The following is a 21,824-nucleotide window of genomic DNA, read 5'->3' as shown; positions in this document are numbered from 1 at the left end:
AGCTTAGACTCATGAAGTATCTTTTTAAAACTATATATTCACTAATTTCACGATAACAGATTGATTATAAGAGCAGAAAATGAAGGTTACATTTTTTTTTCCTTAAGTTTGCGTCGCAACCCCGGTACCAGTATAGGTCAGTGCGACGTCACAGATATTAAACTTCTTTTTCGTACTTGGGCCACGCTGGGCTAAGTAAAGGTTGCCGAGAGTTGCAACATTTCATCTTTGACTTCTTTAGAACAGAATGCGGTACATTTCTAAATCGATAAAGGATTAAGTAGGTCCTAGAAGACGCCGCAATATGTGTGACGTCACGGCTTGCTGGTGCGGGAATTTAAAGGCGGCAGCGCCACCCGCCTATCTTTATTGGGTCTTTTCTGGCGTACCGAGCCTCTTCTTACGGTAAGAGGGGTGTTTCTAGTATTCGTGAAGAGTAAGTTACTTATACAGGTGAAATAATTTTCTTCTTTAGTGTTCTTTAGAGGTGTTAGGAAATGAAGCGATGAACGCAACAATGAATGCATCATGCTTAGAACATAGGCCCTCGAAAGGGTCAGCCCCCTATCTCACAAACATAAAAAAAAGACCCGAGGACACCTAAGGACTTCTTATGAGATGTGAATGCGAAAGTACTGATGCCCGGATGAACGCTGTTGAGATATCCTTCGAGTTATGAACCCTTCGCGGGCAAACGAGCGCGTTGATACGCTTGGACAACGCCTCACATAGGTAGCACAAGGCCGGTGCACTTCAATTCGTGACGTCATGCTTCCTCTCCCGACTGCCATTGAATCTAATAAGGGCGCTCCCGAGTAAGCCGCGGTGCATTTGGCGTCCCCGCTTTCGTCACTCCGGGTTTGGCAATGGAAATTTCGGTCCAGGTAGCACGATGTCGTAAAGCAGAGTGCCCAGGCCTGCTCTCCAGGAGGCGCTGGTTTGAGTGAGGGTGCGTGTTGCCGTAGCCGCTACAGAATCTCGATTGCAGCAGCAACTTATTTTATTGTTAGCTAAGTCCGACATATGCGGTGCTGTGGAAAATGCATGCCAAAAGAAACACGCAGTCACAATGGCTAACGCACGCTTTCGCCGAACCCGCTCCGATCAGAAAAGATAGATAGAAAGAAAGAAAGCCGTCCTTTGAATGTTAAATATTTGTTGAAGCTTAGAGAACCCCAAGCGGTCAAATTAAACTGGCACTCCTCACATATGATATGTTTGGTTTCAGCCGCGAAACACCTTCATTTGTTAATATGATCGTAGCAGTTCCAAACGACGTCCAGTTAACTAACTCCTCAGTATGAGTCAGCCTCGCCATCTCACACTTCCAAGTAATAATTTCCTTACTATAGACAAAGCAACTTGTGGATTTGGGGTTTCCTAAGATGGAACGAACGCAAGTCTGTGTGACCCAGCCGTAGGCGGCATCCGCCATCAAAAAGAGCCTGGACAACCACGGCAGTCAATATCGCGCGGATACTGACCGCTAACACTTCCACCGTTTTCTACTCCTGTGCTTCGATTCGCGCTTTAGTTCTTTATGCACTCATTGGGGAAGGGGGAGGGACGATGCAGGAAGCAGACACGCTGTAGCTAAGAAATACGAGAGAGGCGAGAAGGCGGCCTACAGCGGCGACGTATCGTCAACCGGGAGCTATTTGTGGCGATTTGCGCTATTGTGATTTGCACCACGGCTGCGACACACTCGCCAGTGCGTTCCGAACAAAACCTTGATCCCGGTAAAGGGCAACGCACAACCGAGATACGACGGCAGGTCTGAAGCTACTAGTCGACGCGGCAGAGATACGTTTTGATAGGCAAATATTTGCAAAGACAGCAAACACACGTAGCGATGGCTTAGTTAAAGAAAGAAAAGAAACTGTGGCTGAACCCACATATTTCTCCGAACACAAACGTGAACGAAGGCAGGGACTCCAAGTTATTCTCCAGCAAGCGTGCTAATTTTTTTTTCGCTTTACTAAGTCCGTGTGTGGGTAATGGGACGCGAGTGGGGGCTAGGGGGGAGGGAGGTGTTAATACATGTTCGAGGGTCAACGTCAGTGGATATAAATTTGCATGCTTAAAGCGTGACGCATATAACGAAACGCGTACCCGCTTGCAAAGAAAAGCGCAAAAAATATACTGACGAAGAACAGATATATGCATGCGTTAAGTATTCCTTGCAAATGTCGTGCGAACAAGGTCGAATCTCTACCATTCTGAAATATCAAACATCGGGGGTCCCGCAGGCGTGCCTGCACGTAATCCAAACATTTAATTATGCATCAATAGGGATCAGCCTTCGTACCACTGACGTTACCATCTCGTCCTCTGTCAACTGCAGAATTTTATTCTTTTATTTATATACAGCCAATCTGTTAAAGGGACTTCCACAACCGTTTTGCTGGGTAGATGGCGTGCAACGGAGTGAACGGTATCAAATGTGAAAGAGAACGTAGCAAGCAACGCAGCATGCGTTGGAGTCATGGGTTCTTTCTTTTTGAAACATAATTATCAATGTTTATCAAATAAAAGCTACTTTGCGTATACCTCGCTGAAATAGACAACGTTTTTGCGCGTTTTTTTTTTCTTTTGAGCCAGCGATCCGCAATTCTTGTTTTATCACGTCGCGTTTTACCGGTTCCGCAGTTGAAGGCCAACTAGGAACTTTGGAATTTAGAAACTGGGAAAGCTGACGGCGTGGTCCAGCGACACTCTCAGCATCTTTACATGTGCTTCTGTTAACCTACAGTTGAAACTCGAGTTAACGAAGTGATGACCACACTCTAATTATTTCGTTAAATCGGGAAGTTCGGAAAATCGAGTAAGGGATTTTTCGGTCCTTCGAAATATAAAATTGCAACGTAGCTAGCGGCACCCAAAACGTACACCGCGGCATTATATTTGCTACTAACCCACGCCTGCACGTGTAGAAAGTACACAAGGGCGGCGCAACTACCGCCGCCCCTATCTGGTACGTAAGAACGCTAGCGACTGCTGAATCCGTTGTTCCATGCTTGGGCGTGGTGCGCAGCTTTGTCAAAATACAGCTAGGGCCGTGACTAGGGTGCCTAGACGTTTTAATGCGATAGCATTAGAGTGCAGGCTTCGAAGAAAAACCCGTCTGCGTCAAAATGAGAAAGAAATCGCAGCTTTTCTTGCTCATTTATTTCTAGAAAGGCTTCGTTAAATCGGGTTTAGTGCAAGATCGATTCGTTAATTCGGGCTAATGACAACATTGTACCTTATGGGTACTTTTCGAGGAAAGGAAATTTCTTCGTTAGGTCGGGAACTTCGTAAAATCGAATTTCATTAGATGGAGTTTTAACTGTATTTGAGCATCATTTATAATGCAATATTTATGCTTTTTCTTGCCCTATATTATTAACCAAGTGACAAGGCATAGCTGTATTCAACAAAACGCGACCATGACAACGAAACGGAGAAGGCGACGAAGGGGAGGGAGGGGAAGGGGGGAGGTGGTGTGCTATGTTAGAATAGCTTTAATTCGTGCACTAACACAGGGTGTCCCAATTATCATGCACCAATGCTTAAAAATATGCAAATGCTACGTAGCAGGACAGAACCAAGGTAGTGTTGTTTGCCGTCGCTTCGAGACACTCAGATTATTTATTGCATTCCGCCCAATTACCTAATTATTCTTAATTAATTAATCAATTTCTCAGATATTATAATTAGACGAAAGGTGTCGATGAGAAAATTGCAGAGCTGTGTCGGGAGTTTCTCATGTTGCTCTACAATTTTCTCACCGACAATTTTCGTCTAGTTATAATATTTGAGAAGTTGATTAATTAATTAGGACTAACTATGTAGTTAGGCGGAATGCAATAAATAATCAGAGTGTCTCCAAGCGACGGCCAACAACATACCTTGGCTCTGTCCAGCTACGTATTATTTGCATATCTCTAAATCTCGGTGCATGATAGTTCGGACACCGAGTATAAATGCGCCCGTTGAAGGGCACCGGACCGTCGAAATTAATCAGAGCCCTCCACTACAGCCCCTCTCACGCAGTGCAGGCTTATCGTTGGGACGTTCAACCGCCAAACTTGATCTCTCTGAAGGAAGGCACATTAAGTAACAAATAAAGCAGCATCTGCTCGAACGCGGCTATGGTGGCATTTCCTCGAACTCGTTGCCATCCCGCAACGCTTACACTATAGACTATAAGTCACTGCACAGAAACCAGCCGGATGACGCACCTCTGTAGTTTGCGCTGTTTCGGAAGAGCCGCTCAACGCGAATGCGAAGCGCACTCGATGGAGCAGCCGAGGCTCTTTGTTTCTGCGACTCGCATGAATGCAGAAGAAACCGCGGCGGATGTTTTATTCATGAGCAACCCGTGTTCTTAATCCCACGGACGCTTTCAGAATCGCGCAGCTTCTTCGGGGGGTGCGGTCACAGCCCCCAAATATGCGAGAGCAAACAAGGACGGCACTGACCTCAAGAAAGGGTGCACGTTTTTCTTTCGTTATATTTTTTCTGTTCTTTTTGGACATGGCAGACCCACACGCACACACATGCACGCACGCACGCGCGCACGCAAAGCGTAATCTGTGAGCAAGCTTAAAAAGGACGAATGGCTTACTCCACGAAATCAGGTTTTGCGCACGCTTACTTGTCACTTCGGTCTGAAACCCATAAATGCTAACGAAACAAGCAGAAACTCTGACAGTCACCAACTATACACCCGCAACTTGTTTAACCTTATCTCGAACGTCCTCTTTTACAGTCTTGTTGGTGTGTGTGTGTTTTGCGTCGCTGTAAACATCGTAAACAAAAATAAGCAAACTGCTAACCATAAGGCGCAGGATAAGGATTGGGGCCGGAGGACGCGCAGTTATAACATCATCCGCTGTTCGTACAACTTTTCGGCGGGCATTTTCTTTCTCACTTTGTGCGTGTGTGTAGTTTCTTTTCTCCTCTCTTCGCGAAACTTCTTGTTCCTGCGACATACGGAAAACCAGTTTGCAGCCGCAGTGCCGTTCCTCTTACGCCGTTTGCTCGAGCTGCCCGGATAGTCAGCGGGTGGGTTACATAGACGGCCAGCCTTGAGTAATGGCGGTGGTCGTCCGTGAAGAGCGCTGATTCAGCCGCGGCGCTGCCTTCCCACACGTAGGGTCAATGCATCACTTTCCGACGGTTTTCTCTCCTGATCATTTATTGTTGGACAGAGCTAGCTGCAGCGCTAAGAAGGCGCCGCGAGTGGTGGGCCTCTCCTGCAGCGCCCACGTCACGTGACGCGTCTGCCACCTCCGCCGTCTCCTTAGTTTTGTGACAACAAAGGACATTTGTCAGCAGAGCTGAGCGCCTTGAGGTAAACGCGATTGGAAAACGACTATAGCTACCGCTTTTCACTTATGCGCGGTGAGTTCAGCGCACGCTCCTTATTTCACTACGTGACTGTCGTCTAAGGTGCCTGTACTATGTCTGTCTTTTGTCCTCGTTCATAGCATGCGCTTGTTTAGATTCGCAAGCATGATTTCACTATAACCCAGGAACACATTCTAAAAAAAAGAAATTCGTACACAAGAATATTTGTTTCATCTTAACATAAGACAGCGCGAAAAAGTCGTAGATGAACAAAGATACGACAAATAAGGGCGGTGTCTGGTGTGTTTCTCTCACGAGACGCGGCACTGTCAACAAACACAGGCGCTGTCAGAGCACTGTCAGCTGTGACAGCGGCTGGGTTTGTAAAATTTTTGCTCGTCTACATATTTTTCGCGCTGGTTTTTTGTTAAGATGGAAGCACACCAACTCGCCCAGCTTTCAGTTTTGATGAATACATGTTTGTTACGTTCTGACGTGTGTCATAACGTCACTTCTTGCTAACCGCGCGTACACTGATATAACCCTCTAAAATGTGCACTAGAAATTAACCACATGCGAACATTCCAGCAACTCTGTAGTCCGAGAAGGAACTTTAAAGCTGTTTCAGCTGTATTAGACGAGCTGAAGCCATTAATTACTTCAAGTGTGGCCATAACTCCATTGTCGAAGGCTTAAGGTATTCGATTTATTTTTTCTTTCCTGAGCACTGTCGTTTAAGGCCGTCGATGGCACGTAAAACTATCATTCCCATTGAGGCGACAGTATAAGAACCGTCAAATAACATTACTCGCCACGCAACAAGAAGGAGAGTGAAAAAGTTTCAGATGACCTCTTGCCTAAGAATCCGCAAGGAGAAGTTGGTGTTCAACTATTGGCCAACTGTTCCCTCCTGTCACTTAGGTTTGCTCTTAATGCGCGTCGCATAGCTGGCCCATCGGTGGCTTACATTCTCAGGTTCGCATCATTTAATGAACAACTACTATCCTTCTCTTGGCACACAAAAGACTTTCCTTGCGTGCGCTTTTCCTGCAACCGCGACACATAGCAACAAGTATTGCTCTCGATATAAATCCACGAGCATGGGCAACATCTAAATGGCGATTGATGCACTGGCATTCACAGATTATACATTTACTGCTACTCCATATATATAAGATAAACGAGTGGACGTCAGAGAGATAGAAGTAAAATAATAGATGAAATGAAGCGAGGTTAACCTGTTGCCAACCGAGTAGCCGATGCGTAGAAAAATAAGATCTGAAAGAAATCCGTCAGAACGAGTAAAGAGCAATGCGCACGAGCATTGTCATAATCGGCACGATCACCTCCACCCACTTACTACTCCGTGGTCTGCGTATACGTGCCGCTGGCAACCACCCCCGGTATGCGGATGGCATGACGAACAATGTATCATCTCTATAAAAGAAAATACCGGAACCATTCACGCCCAGAGCCCGCTTAGCAAGTCACGACAACTACATTGTCCTAAGAGCGCTGAGCGAGTCTGTAAGAGGCGATGCGCAAGTGCCCATTATACATATCCCAGCCGCTGGGAAACTCTTTCAGCCTTGGTGTCCGGCGTGTGCAACCGCCCGTGGTTCCCTCGCCGGTCGTCCGAACATAGCAACCGCTAAGGTCGTGACTGTCTCTGCGGGTTTACGAGTATGTCTGGAAGAAACAGGGTCCGCATTCACAAAGAACACGCTCTTGTGCTACAACTGTTCTTTACAACACGTCAGTCAATCGTGACCTTGGACACATTACCGTTGGGAAAGCGGCCGCAACAAAAAATAATGATAATAAATAAATAAATTAAATAAGGAACAGTGTTTTATTGCACATGTAGTGGACGCGGTCTTCATTTACTTATCGCGGCTGTGTATGAGTCGCTTCTCCTGCTTGTGTTTTGTTTTGTTCCCGTCTTGTTCACATTTACGTTGCATCTCCCTTCAAACTTCCCGCTGCTGTCTTGCCGACTAGCTCTTGCCGAATACGTAGGTCATATTGAAAGTAATGTCGTCATCACGCTATTGTCGTCGTGCCATCGTCGTTCTTGTCGGCTCCTGCATGACCACTGTTTTTGACGATTGGCCAGAATCGGGCATAGTGCAAACACCGGGCTTTTATTTTGGGTGCAAAATTTTTTCCGATTAGTAACTTCTAAGATATTTTTTATTTATTCTCGTCTTCTAACTTTTTGACAACATATGGAGGCGACAAACAAGGCTGTTAAGATGCATTACTTCTCTTTCATCCATTTTAACATTAACAAGTTGCGCTAGTACGAAAAGTCGATGAGTGAGCGTGGTCACGAACTTTCTTTAGTTTGTTAGCACGATTCACTTTCTACGAACACAAAGTTAGACACGCCAAGCACATTTTTAACAAACAGGAGAACAAAAAGACAGAAACGAAAATGCGCGTTGCCCAACAATCCGTGAAAACTCGTGTGACTTACACGCGCGCGCTAATGCCATGTGAACGCTATGAACCGGTCTGTAATCATGCGTCCGTTACGGCTTACTGGAGAGCCCAATTGGTGACAACAAAACGGGCGACCTTGCTGGCAGTCACGGAATGGGAATTCAAGGACTCCGCCGAAGCGCGCAGTTCAGTTTCGTGTAACCCTGAAGACAATTCAGCCTACCGCAAAATAGAATTCAATGCGACGCCGTTAAAGGCGCGAAAGGTTTGACCCTTATGGTTCGCGACAGCGGAGACTAACGATCGACTCTTTCAGCCGCGCTTACGCAACACGATGCTGGTTTCGTAAGCGGCCAAGCGACACCCCATTAAATTCATTGGCCCGCATTGTCTTGGCTCTGGTGAGGTGTCGTCAGACGTATTTAGCCTTCATATATGAGAAACGCAGCGCACGTGCAAGTTGACTCGGTGTTCTGCGGGGTAAGATCGTTCCTTTTATTACAAGATTTTTAGGAAATGTTGGCGGCTAGAAGTGGAGCCGGCTGCTCCTTTTCGCGTAGAATTGCATATCACAGATGCAACAACAAGGCGGCGGTGAACAAGAAAATCGTCACATAAATGAATAGATCACTCGAGATATGCTCAACGTTAGTTCAATACGTAAATCTACTAAAGCCTACTCCCCCTGGCTTCGTGTTTTCTCCAGTGACCTGTCTCGAAGAGATTTGTTACAAGACTTCACCTTTCAATTCGTTTTATGTAAAAAGATAACGCTCGCCGGCCTAATTGGTTCAGCGTTTTATTGCTCTGCGCTAATTTCTTTAGGCTTACATAACAAAAACACTGTGTACTGGTGCGAGCTGTTAAACATTAGATACTGCGTTCTTAGTGACGTCTACAATTTGTTTTTACGCCATAAATTGAACGACGGAGTCGGACTGCCACAGCGTGTCAGGGAAGCCTACTTAACGTGGATAGCATGTGGCAGCGCTCACGGAAGCCTCAGAAATTTTGCTCACATAGCAGCCATTTATGTGAAAAACGACGCCACATAATCAGTATCAAGCAACCGAGGTCGCCCGTAAGGGAAAAAGCAAGAAGAGGATATAGAAAAAAAAGAAAAAAATAGAAATATGTTTGCAGATCCCACGCACCGTGGGAATCGGTTTAAGCGATGCTTTTATTGGTGTTTCCGAATAACGCTGTTCTTGCTTAACGACTATTCGCAAGTGTAGAGCGCGCGACGGAGCTGGACACATTTTCACCGGAAAACGCCTAGCGAACCCCACACATTACAACGAAGGAATGGCGACGAAGATATGACAACGACGGTGTGACGATGACAGCACGATGACAATGGGATGACGACGACTGTGGCATCACGATGGCACCATGACGCCAATCGGATGACGAAGCTAGAATGACGACGACAATATAACGACGATATGTCCAAGAATGTGTCTTGGGATAGAGAAGGCCAGAATGCGCAACTACTTAATTGACGAGAACGATCAACCGATCATTTAAGCACGAAGGAATGCATAACAAGACGAATCTAAAGGGACCATTTGCATATATAGTGGTTTAAAATAAAGTTTATGGATGCGAAATATAAATATTAAAAAAAAATCCCAGGCAGACTTCAACGATTACTCAGCACTGCGACAGCAGCGAGCTCTCGAAGTGGGCGCCGCCATCGATTTCAAGAACACATTTGCGATGCACACAACGTGGTCTTCATCCGCTACTGTATTACGTGTCGTGGCCTCCGAAATGCGCGCGCGCGCATCAATCGCGCTTCTCAGAGTCAGCGTGGCACTCGCACAGCTTAGCCCGCACAGATTACCAAGCGCTAAAGCTGCCCAATGGCGGAGTGGTCCGCTCGTCCAGCTTCCATTACCGGAGCGACATGAGTTTTTGTTCCAGTAACAGTGGCTCGTCGCGGTAAAATCTTTGGTTTTCTGCGCCTTATGGCAAGGCTGAAGATGAGTGTGAGGAGTTTAATTACTCGACAGCGACGACACGACACTTGACGACGATGGTCAGCGTAACGAAAAGAACGGAAGGACACAGTAAACATATAGGTTTACTGTGTCCTTTGAGCATAACTATATATTGCCGCAGTAAACTCTATTGCTTATATATTTTGTGTAAGCTATCTGAGCTTCTAGAAGCAGTTTCTAGTTAGACACAAGTGACCTTCTACAAAGAACGAACGCATCGTTTGAAACGTACCTTGGCCCACATTCACAGAAGTTCACAAGTAACGCTATAAACTGTTCGTAAGAGCAGCTGCTAGCCAATCATGACGTTGTACAGCACACCATTAGCGAAGGTGGGAGGTCAATAGCAAAGAGCCCTTACAAACGGAAAGCTTCGGGAGTTCGGTTTGTTGTTAGCGAACATTGAATGACTCAATCACACGTGGTAAGTTAGACATGCTCCTACATAGGAAGCGGATTTCCCCCTGGTCAGAGCGCGGGAGATAACGCGTGCCTGTAATGAGAACTGGTTTCCCCAGCAGCACTGACGCAAGTATACGATCAACTCTGCCACATCAAGGTTATTGCAGAAAAACTACGCGTGAAAACTGCCCGTGGCAACCTGCCATACGTCTGTCATTTGTTCTTGCAGCGAGTCGGTCGGACTTATGGCTCAAAGCTTTCTTGTTTGAAAGCAGACAATACGTGGCCAACCAGTTCGCCTTAATATAAGCGGATTGAGGCTTGATCCTTCTATAGAGCCTCTCGTAAGATTGTCTAGTTACTTGACTCGGGTTTTTTTTTTATTCGCTTCTCTTCGGTTTGCGATATGATAATCAGCACCGTAGTGAAAGAAAGCCGTTGACGCGCTACAGCAGTTGGCAAGAACATGCGCTGACGAGACGTTATATTGAACATATTAGTGAAGGCTGGCAGAGCAAATGACAAGCGTAATGTAATCAACGTCAGCATGGGAGGCAAACATAGCGCTGACATCAACAGAATTTTGTGTCAAAAAGCACCACATCAAAATGCCCGCTGCTGGCACACAATCATAGAATTGTCGGGTGTGTGCTCCTGCCTTTTTCGGGAATTCCTTGTTTGCTTAAATATACGGATGTAACCTTAATACTCAACGCGGCTTATTAGAACTAGAAAGCTCACATTATTTCGAATGAACTTCGCCGAAAGACCTCACATCCAAATTGCGATGTGTTTCTTCACGAAAGATATACGATCGCTTATCGCCAGTTTAGGGGCATAAATTCGCTTATCATTTCGTTCGCACAAACTTCGTGTCATTGGCTGTCCACTTTCGCTAATATATATTGTCGACTATCCTAAATGACCGAAGTATCTCCTTACGAGCGGCTCTTGCGTACGAATTGCACATAGAGTATGGAGAATAAGGTACGTTTTACAGCGGAGCTGTTATACGATAGGTTCTGGCGGTCCGTGTGCGGAGGCAAAAGAGATGGCGGCCACGCCAGAGCTAAAACAGCTAAAGCAAAAGCGCATCGCCGGGCATGCCTCAGCTCCCTTTAATCGCGAGAACTGTCTAAACGTATTGCGATAAAAAATATCGTAATAAAAAAGTAAAACCAGGACACACGCTGTGCAGTGTGGATTGCGACTTGACGTCATGGGCTCTGTAGGCAAACCGCGTAACCTTATCTCAGTTCCCTTAAACCAGTACAATGGGCAGGCCGCGTGCGGAGAGGACTGCGTAATAACAGCGCACCTACCAAGAACAGCGTTGTGAACAGAAGAGGGAATGCAATAATACGTAACACAATACGTAATACGGACGAAGGTAGTGCCGCAAGCGCGAAGCATATGTGCAGTTTTGGTTGGATCGCCCCTACCGATTTCACTTCCATCGTAATTGTAGGTGATTTCAAATAGACGTGTCTCGGCCAGACGGGAAGTGGTCCGTGGCATTTCTCTTGGAAACGTTCGGCATTCAACGTTACACAAACATCAGTGTACCCACGATGCGTCAGCTGTCGCGTATAGACCTCACGTTGTACATTTCCAGTGCCACCATAGAGCCACTGTACGTATATCACAGCGATCACGAAGCGATAGTTACCTTCGTGACCAAATATTAAATCTAAGGAAATCAAACAAAAGAAGGTTAAAGATAGAGGAAAAGCATCTAGTACGTAATTTAATAAACCAACAGAAAGGTCGTAAAAAACGAAATTCATTGTGATTCGTCTTTTATTTTCAATCAACATTGTTATCACCATATATACAGCTCCGCTGGTCATCCACTTTTATAGAGTGGAATGCCTGTTTTTTTTTTTTCTATACTATAAAAGAGTGTTTAGAGATTGCCGCTGCCTTGTCTTCGCTCAAATTGGATTGGATTTTCTTGGTCCGCATCGCTCAACACAACATTTAGCATCATTTTTCGACTGGTCCGTCATCACATTCAGTTGGCGATAGACGACAAAACCGGCTCGTGTGGCAGAGAACCGGCTCGGTTCTACGATGAAGTGCTGGAGATACGACGGTGTTCGTTTTTCTTTTAATCTGTTTTCGGACAACGCAGTGAAAAAGACGATGACAAGTCGTTTGTTGAACGTTACAGATAAACTAATGCAATCTTGTAGCGATACCTGAGTGGCGCACAAACAATCTTGTTTTAAGGCTGTGCGAATAAAAACGCAGGTCAGCGTATATATCGGCTTCATGTACGATTCTTTAGGCTCATACTATAGAGCGGCCTGAACTTGCCGATCCATTCATTTAAAAACGTAATTCAACTGTGAAACCGGCATACGAAGCCAACAGACCTTACAAACATTGCTTAGCGCAAGGATCCGTCGTCATCAGTGGTGGCCACCTCTACTCTAACATATTTTTGTTTTTACCTTGATATGTTTAACAAGTTCAGCCATTGTTCGAAACGTACACGTGGCTGTTCTCTACAAAGTGAATCTTTAATTACAACCAAGGTTACATTTAAATGAGTGCGCTTGGTTAGCTCGTTCTCTTTTTCAGCGCTATCTTTCTTAATTTTTTTATCCCTCTCTCTCTCACCTATCGGATCCCCTTGCCCCTCCCCCAGTACAGGGTAGCCAACCGGAGATAATCTCTGGCTAACCTTTCTGTCTTTCCTTTGCTTTTCTCTCTCTCTCTCTCTCTCTCTCTCTCTCTCTCTCTCTCTCTTCAGAGAGGCCGCGCCAAGATCGCTTGGGGTTGTTATGAGGGAGCCAGAGGTGGATTCTGGCTTTTGCCGGTGCGAATTTCAGCGACCTTCCTGAGAGTATCGCAAGCACGCGTAATTGTCACCCGCCGCACTTAAAGTGCAAAGCCGCACAGCGTGCCAAGCGCGCACAATAGTCTTGTTAAGCGCGAATCCGGACTTCCTGCTTCGAACAGCACCGTGGAGAAGCGAAACGATAGCAGTCAGGACACAAACACACAAACAAACAATATGAATGTGCTCGACTGACCACCGTTCGTGAAGCGTCCTTCAGGAAGTAGTCCCACGTGCTCGCCGCGACAACTGCCATCGCCGGTCAAAGACGAATCCACAGTTGGTCGCTAACGACGCGGTTCCGGGCAGAACGGCCACGCTGACGGCTTCATCGTCGTCATCATCACAGGCAGCGCAAGGAAATAAATGTTCGGTGGGCGGTGCAAGGCAGGTCTGGTCGCAGGGCTGACCACACAAAGGGGGCCCTTTGCGACGAAGGAGGCCCAGTGATCGTCACGTCACAGTGATGGTCCTCGGCGATCTCCCGACGTGCGCGTCGCGAGCTTCGCCCAGGTAGCAGTGCCCGTGCACCGCAGGTGCTGCGCTCGGCGCGGCATCATTGAGAGAGCGAGCGGCGGAGGGACCGCGAGAAAGAAGCTGAGACGAGCGACGAACTGGGTGTACACAGCGAAAGCGCGCCGCGCAGGACCGATACCGACACGCGGCCGATGCGACTGGTTTCTTCCTCGGCCGGAATTCCAGTGCGTGCACCCGCGAGAAGCATACTGCTCGTGGAAAGGGGTTCCCATGGACAGGAAAAACAAAGCACTATAAAGAAAATACAGATAGCGAGAAAGAAAATCCCAAAGAGAGAGAGACAGAGGGAGAGCATGTTTCTGCGCGTGCTTCTCTCGTCGTACGCGTGCGTTCTCTCCATGCGAAATACACGCTCGAACAAGTAAGTGTACGCCGCTCGCCGCAGGGGGTTCGTCCCACCACAACGCAACGAAGGTTCGGCGTTATACTATACGCTGCGGGCGCTGATGTCACGCTGCGGGATTCCCTCCAAATGGCCGTCGCGCGCAGTATACAATCGCTGCGCGCGCGCGCACGCACGCACGCTAGGCGAGCCTTCCGCGATTTGCGGGCGCGGCGGAGGTGGCGAGTTGGCCTTGCGGAAGTCCCAAGTGAGGAAGCCCGACAGCTCCGTTGTTTCGACGACAGGTTAAGCGGAGGGAGGTGACGGATTACGTGATGTTTTCCCTTTTGTTTTCGCCGCCTTGAGGGAGTAGACCGGTGACTACCACGATGCGCACTTGCGGAGCGCCGTCGACGCGTATATCTGACGTTCCGCGATGGCCAAGCTGTAGTCGTATCTTAATTGCCCTCCACGTTGGTTAGCACTCAAAGCGGCAATTAGGTGAGACGTGCATCAGCCATGATTACAGCGTGGAGATCGCGCGGTGTGATTCAGATGTGCCGACGTGGCGCCGACGATACGTCTCAAAATGCGTTTCGCGTATCTGAAGCTTTGATTATAAAATGGCAACCAGGTGTTGAACGCATCTCAAACCTAGTTTCTGCCGAAGCGATCGGCACGGCGCCCCCGCCGTAATCAATGCTGGGGTGGTTTCGTGTGTTAACTATTTCGTTTAAGAACTACAATATTTAAATTTCAACCAATTCACAGTTATCTCGAATCATTTAGTTATGTCGAATCACGAACTCAGACCGGTCGGCTTCATTTATTTCCACATTCATCCTTCGTTGTTATTTATTAACCTCTAGTGAAAGCTAAATTCCAAACATGTTCAGCTAGAATGGCGCAGATAGTTTTTGCTCTCCTATGGTCAGAATACCGCCGTTTTGAGGCAGTTAGTTGAACCATTGAGGCATTAACACTTCCTGCCTTATTTATCGCTTAAGAATGACGTGCAACTTTTATGCATTATGCAAAAAAGAGGTGAGGCGTACAGACAGGACACAGGTCTGCACGCCTAACCTGTTTTTTGCACAATGAATCCTTACTCAGCTTTCTGTCGTTCTAAGCAACCTTTATGAACTTGTGAAAGCGTTCGTCTCACTGCCTTTTTTTCCGCTCGAGCGTATACGTATTCGTTCTACTGTACCCTTCACGAAGTTGCCACGTTAACTTGTTGCTCGGTTATGAGTTACTTGCGCGACAGGATGTCAACAGTCACGCATCGCTACGCTTTTATATAAGAGAGCCTCGTGATACGCGCCATTTTGTTAAGGAGTGCGCCGGACCGCGCACTGCGTTAACTCGACGATTCGCGGGCGCTGTCAAGCGCACGCGCATTAGAATACTAAATTAGAAGCCTAGCCAGAATGCTTGTCACACGAGAGTTGCAATTAAGAGTCAAGGCTGTCCGCCCATTTGTCGTCATAAGGCAATGAACCCATACGTTGTCCGCAGCCGAAACACGTCCAGGAAGCAGGGCACTTTGTTGCTGCCAAGAACAACAGCACTGTTATTTTCTTGTCGGCGTTCGACGCTTGCTCGTTAGTCCGGTGGCTATCAGGCCTTTATATAGAAACGTGGAAACGACGGACGAAGTTTATTCCAAGGCAGCTTTTGTCCGCTGAACCATGAAACGTGTTCATTATCCGGTGTGTTTGGCAATCCGACGAGTCATATTTCCAGCCAGAAGTTTTTATACAGAAAATTTCCAGATGTGAGGTGCACGGCTAGCATCTTTGTATGAGTTTCTCGTTGCAATTATAGTATTAAGCTGCCGTAGGTTATCTTTAAACGTAAGTAGCTTTTTGTAAGAAGACAATAGTGGGCCCCTGCTGTATTCCTTAGCGAGCTCCAGGACACACCTTTCTGCGCTTTGGTTCACCGCAACTGGACATAGCTGATCGCTTATCCACTATTTTGCTCGCGCAATGCCTTCGTTTGAGGTCGCAATGAGGCCCACAATCGCGACAGGAAACGGGAACGAGGTAAGTGCCACGCATTTTAATTGCCTCAGATTCATTACCTCAATGTTTGCAAACTTAAAAAGGGGATGCTCTGCATAACGTTATTACACGTCAGCAGCCGCTTGATTGATTGGAAAGATACATGCAAATAAGAAGCAGCAATATCCGTGTGCTTATAAGGTCATGCCGGTTATAACGAAGGGTCAAAACAGAGAGTTTAACTGGATTATGACCCGCGTGGCAGGTGACCTTGTATCTTGCGTTAACTGGACAATTGGCCCGGAACTCCCTTCCTGTGTTGTTTCCTATGAGATATGTGGCTCCTTGCCCACTGTGGCATATTGCCCAAGAAATGGATGGATTATTCCAATTTATAGCGAAGAATAAATTTTCGAATATCGTGTGTTACTGACCGTTCTTTATAAAAAAAAAGCTCCGAATGCTACGGGCAGAGCCGATTCATAATGAACGAAGCCATATAAGCGGCATCGCATACGACAACGGAACAACTTCAATGTACCGCGCATGTTTCACGTGCACTTTTAACCCCAACATACCAGCGTTTTTGCACCCCACGTGCCCTAATAGAAATGCCTACTCCGCGATCTAAAGACGAGCACGGGACGTCGAGCTCGCCGTAACATCGCAAGAAATTATCATCACACCACTAGCAAATCCAATAGCGCACGTGTTCACTGCAAGTTATCCCTTTACGCTCGCATGCAAGGAGGAAATTTCCCGAGATGCTGTTCGCCGAATCTCAGTCGAGTAGACTGATATCGTATGTACGAAAAGGATCTGCGAGGCTGGTTTTCTTAATAGCTGTTTACGGTCACGCGATGCCGGAGCGCTGTGCAGACCCTCAATCACGCCTTCGTATGCCTGTCTCTCAAGACACAACCATCTCTCTCAGAGTGTACCGGCACACGAGCCGACCAATGCGAACTTGAAGACAGAACACAGGTCTTATGCCCCTTACACGCAGGATGGGTAACACGATGAAGCGTTTTAAGCCTCGCATAAAGCGTGATACCGAGGATGTGGAAGGGAACAGCCACGTTCGTAGCAAGTTTTTGAGTACTTGCTCAACCAAGGTGCTCTTAAAGATTGATTGATTGATTGATTGATTGATTGATTGATTGATTGATTGATTGATTGATTGATTGATTGATTTTAACGATGCAAAGCGTTCTTTAAGCGTTGCGAATGGGCGGACTGGCGTTCTTTAACGTGTGCATAACCTTGAACACACGAGCGGTTTGAAGCTCGAGTCTGTCGAAATGAGACTGCAGCGGCTGGGAAGCCAATCCACAACCACGCGTTTAGCAGCGTAACGCCACTGCCACTGAGCCCCCGCGGAGGGGCTTAAGACAGCGAGAAAAAGAAATTAATACGAAGGTATCAGCCAACTTTACTCCAGTTATTCTCAAACCAACACTCGCATAAGTGTCCAGAGCGACACGATCACATACCTCTTTCATCACACCTCATGTCCCTCAAAAGTTCTTTTCCACAAAGAAGAGTCGCGCAGCAGAGGAACTTCACGCTTCATGTCGTCACTATCACCGCCTTTCCTGCGTACATCTCCGATACCACGGTATGCGTAACGCTGGAGCACTCTATCGATTCTATTTCGACAATAATGTGAAACAGTTTTCTTCACCTTTAATCACTAGCTCCACTGCCCCACCTAAGTTGTCAGCATGGTTCGACCAGCCACTAGGCACGGCCGATAAGAAGAACGGATGGAATAAGATGGAACTATGGACGCGGTTGTAATGCAGTTAATCAGACTTCGCGTTCCACAGGTGCACTGTTGGGATATGACTAAGGCCGTAGAAAAAAAAAAAGGTGGGGCTTCAGGGTTCATAACTTCCCGACAATAAGTGAGCTATGACGAATTCTACAACAAAACTAAACGTTCTTTCGGTAATGGCACCCGAACGAAATAAAACAGACATTCAAGATGATTTCCAAATCCCAATGCACGTCAGCACGTAATTAAATAACGGTGATTTAACTTCCGACAGCCACTCAGGGATTATATGAGAGACACTATAGCGGGAGATGCTTTGGGTTATTTTCAACCACCTGGAGTAACGTTTTAACGTGCACCCTGACCACAACACATGAGCGTTTTTGTTTCTTTGTGTATTTGTTTGCTTGTTTGCTTGTTTACTGCTCCATTCCGTCTCCGCGTAAGAACGCAGTTGTAGCGGCCGGATAACCGAACACGCTACCTCGCGCGTGTTCGGTTACCCCGAAGCAACTGAGAGACATATACTGCTGCGCGCGTGTGAAAACGCAATCAAAACCACGGTGTTCGCGCTCTCTGGAAACAATATGGTATTATTATGCATTCTTTAAATCAGCGACCAAAATTACGGCAACACGAAAAGGAAGGACACAGGACGAAGCGCTGTCTAACAACTGAAGTTCATAAGAAAGCACGCAAAAGAATGAAGTGGGAAGACACCATCTGTGTGCGCATGCCAGTAAGTCACATGGAATAAATAGATCACTCCGCATTTGAGTCTCGCAGCCTAACAAAAATATAGGCGTCCGGCTTTTCCCCTTACTGCGTCACAGGGCAACTAATTAAAGCGCTGGGACACGGCGAGAGAAAGAGAGCGAGAAATGCTATGAGAGGTAAGCGCAAGACAAACATCCAGTTTGCTACCCTGCACAAGGGAAGGAGTAAAGGCATACAGATAGATACAACTGAAAGCCCACACAGAAACGCATAGAAAAAAAAAAAGACATGCACACGCATACGCACAGCACGCGGTAGTGTCAATGTAGTTCAACTACGCCGATGAAAGATGGCACAGGCTATGGAGCCTTCAATTCTACCACATGAAAGAATATATATATATATATATATATATATATATATATATATATATATATATATATATATATATATATATAACTACAGCTCATGCTGTCTCCGCGGTGGCCAAAAACTAAGGACGATGTTAGTGTGGCGTTGTGCGTTCACGTAGTTTCGAGAGAAACTCGAAGCAATAAGCGTAATAAACATGTTGCCTCATTGGTAACTTTTTTTCCCCTAATCTAATTTAGGGTTCTCATTTTTGATGGAAGGAGCGATTGCCTATGTCCCTTTTCATCCTCTTTCATCGTCTCACTGCTGCGAATTTTTCCTTTGCTGAATTGAAAAACCAGCGAACAATGTCCATCCTATCGCAGAATCGCGTCTTCGATCATCACCTCGGCGAGAGGCGACAGCCTCTGCGCGTACCTTGTTGAAGATGTCGTAGTGTTGAATGACGAGCGCCGGCTCCTTCGAGGCGAACACGAGCTCCATGCGCACCGGCGGACATAGGAGGGCGACGAGTGGTCGACGCGGGCGCCAGCTTGGAGTTCGACAAAGCCGCTTCCGAACGTGACCACGACGGACACAGTGTCTGTCCGCCCCACGGTGGCTGCATGGCCACCTCGCTCACGCGACGGGACGCGATCAGTGACGAGGAGGGCGAGGGGTTCCTATTAGCTCGGAACCAGAAAGGCGCCTTCGATGTGTCCCCGGACGGCGAGTGAAAAAAAAAAGCGCTTGCCAAAGAGTTTTTTTATTCCTTCTTCCTTTCTCCCTTCGTTCACTTCTCTTCATTCTTTCGTCCGGAAAGCAAAGAGAAATAACAAAGAAAGGCCCTCTCTAAGCGCACGCGCGCCACTGCAACGGCCGACCGAGATGTCGCAACGCAACGCGAAACCCTTTTATTTGCCGACGTCATTTCGGCAGGGCCGCCGTCGAAGCCAACCGCAGTCGTCGCCGACTTGCGAAGATTCCCCAATGAACCGCTTGGCCTCGCGTCGCGACCAGCGGAGGCCCCCACACACGCGAAGGTTAAAGAGCACTTTACTCGGCTGACCGGAGGGTCGCGATGCGCGCGCGCCATTCAGGCAGCGTTCAGCGGGACCCCCCTTCTTCGAGGCGTTAAACGTTCCAAACATTTCCATGAGGCGCCAAGCGGCTGCGATAAACAAGCGGGGCAAGACGCGCATGACGCGCCATCGTTCAGTCGTTTCTGACGCGGTTCAGTTTCTTCTCTGCCGGAACCTGCATTGCATAACGCAGCGTAATACATCGTATTACGCTACATTTTTTCGAACGCCGCACTAGAGCCAAGGTGGTGGTAAAGTGAACGTATATAGAGTTCAGCTATATAGTGTTAGACCTCCTGTTAAGGGGTATGTGACGCATAAATATGACGCATAAGTCACGTTGTAATACGTTGCAAGAGGACAAATAGTTCCCAAGGAAGATAGAGACGAGGTGACCATAGGTGGCCGAATCAAAGGAAGCCTGAGCCTAGAGCCAACGTTTCGGCCGAAGGGACATGTCTTGGTCAAGGTTAGTAGGTTACGTTGTAATAGAGAGAGCAAATGATAAATGAAAGGTAGGGAGGTTAACCAGGACTGAGCCCGGTTGGCTACCCTACATTGGGGAAAGGGAAACGGGACGGAAAGATTGAAAGAAGAAGAGAAAGACTACTGGGATATCATTCAGTCACTCAGTCCGGATCACAGACGCTGACTCAATCTGGTAGCTTTAAGATATCGCAGCAGCGCTTTTGTGGCCTCTTGTAGCTGCGATATGCGAGGCCATGGTCCCAAGATCTTGTTCAAGGTGAATGGCTTTCTCTCTAGCTTCTTGAGAGCTGTGCAGAGGTCATGCTTTTCATTTTCAAAAGATGGGCAATAGCACAGTAGATGTTCTGTGGTTTCCTCGACACCACAGGCATTGCACTCGGCGCTATCAGCCATTCCAATAAAAAATGTATATGCATTCGTGAATGCGACACCCAAACGTAAGCGGCACAGCATTGTTTCCTCATTACGCGGAGGACCTGGTAACTGCCACAGTTGCATATATGGATCGAGGGAACGCAATCGATGTTGAGTGAATTCAGGCGCGTGCCAATTCTCCAATGTCATACGGTGCGCTAGCTTGCCTATAGTGTCGGGCTGCGTCAGTCCGCGATAAAGGTATAAGGGTTGCTCCTTCGTGTGGTTTCCTAGCAGCTTCGTGAGCGAGAAATAAGTGAGGCAGGACTGTAGTAGGTTAAGTTTCGGAACTGTAACGCAAGATATACCATTCGCGCGAACATCGCACATAACCTAACCAACCTCGGACGCGAATCGCGGCTGTTTTTTTCGGTTCGTCGCAAATTAACTAGGACGAATTCGATAGGAAACACGACATGCTACTGGGGCGATCCGAAGCCGAGTGACTTGTGCGGGACTCTTCCACATGAGCTGATTCGGTTGCTGACGCCCTGTTGTAGCTCTGCACATTTGATAGACTGCCTTTATCAAACGTTTCAAACCGACTGCGCGCTGTAGGGCCTATCTAGGCCTAAAGAGAAAAAGAAAAGAAAGAAGAAATAAGCCTTCATCGCTACAAAGCGCCAGAAATTCAAGGGGGGAGGGCAGCTAGTATATAGTTCATTCTCCCGAGCTATGGAGCACTAGATCTGGCACAGAAGCCATGATATGGGATGCCGCGACGCATCTTGTCCTCCTCGGTGTGGCATGAAAACTTTTCACAAAGACTGTCTTTGCTTTATTTACGTTTAATCAATAATTCCTGGCAGAAAGCAGCCAGTTTCCCTCAATGAAGCCTGCAACTTACCCCTTCAGTCGTTTTCCTCGAAGCTATGGAACGTGAGCAGGTATAACGTAAAATCAAACTGTGATGAGAACCTGAAAAATGCGTTGGCATCCACTAATTACTAGCGATCATCGATATTTATAAAATACCAGAAATTGGTGTCAGAAAACAAAAGAAAGCGCTTGTCCAGGCGATAGACGCACAGTACAGGGCGTCGTGTAGAACAGCAACCACGCGCACTGCTCTTTTTTTCTTTTTCTTTCTTTTTTGTACT

The 21,824-nt window shown here is 47.1% G+C and overlaps 1 protein-coding gene across 6 annotated transcripts in view; it reads right to left on the bottom strand.

Moving 5' to 3' along the window:
• LOC142579067 (sodium-dependent dopamine transporter-like) overlaps nucleotides 1–21,824 on the bottom strand; it is a 140,474-nt gene that overhangs the window by 57,573 nt on the left and 61,077 nt on the right. The window contains exon 1 of one of the 6 annotated variants that reach the window (XM_075688899.1): nucleotides 19,178–19,314. The exons of 4 other annotated variants lie outside the window; for them this stretch is intronic. In XM_075688899.1, coding sequence (XP_075545014.1) covers nucleotides 19,178–19,243 — 66 coding nt within the window. In that variant the 5' untranslated portion in view covers nucleotides 19,244–19,314. Of the gene's footprint in view, nucleotides 1–13,225; nucleotides 13,705–19,177; nucleotides 19,315–21,824 lie in introns of those variants that run through there. One more of the 6 variants, XM_075688900.1, reaches the window with a different exon arrangement.

The sequence above is a fragment of the Dermacentor variabilis genome, chromosome 4 (assembly GCF_050947875.1).
Source record: "Dermacentor variabilis isolate Ectoservices chromosome 4, ASM5094787v1, whole genome shotgun sequence".
Taxonomy (NCBI): domain Eukaryota; kingdom Metazoa; phylum Arthropoda; class Arachnida; order Ixodida; family Ixodidae; genus Dermacentor; species Dermacentor variabilis.
Note: the sequence above shows the minus strand (reverse complement) of the source record. Positions and strands in the feature narration are given on the sequence as shown.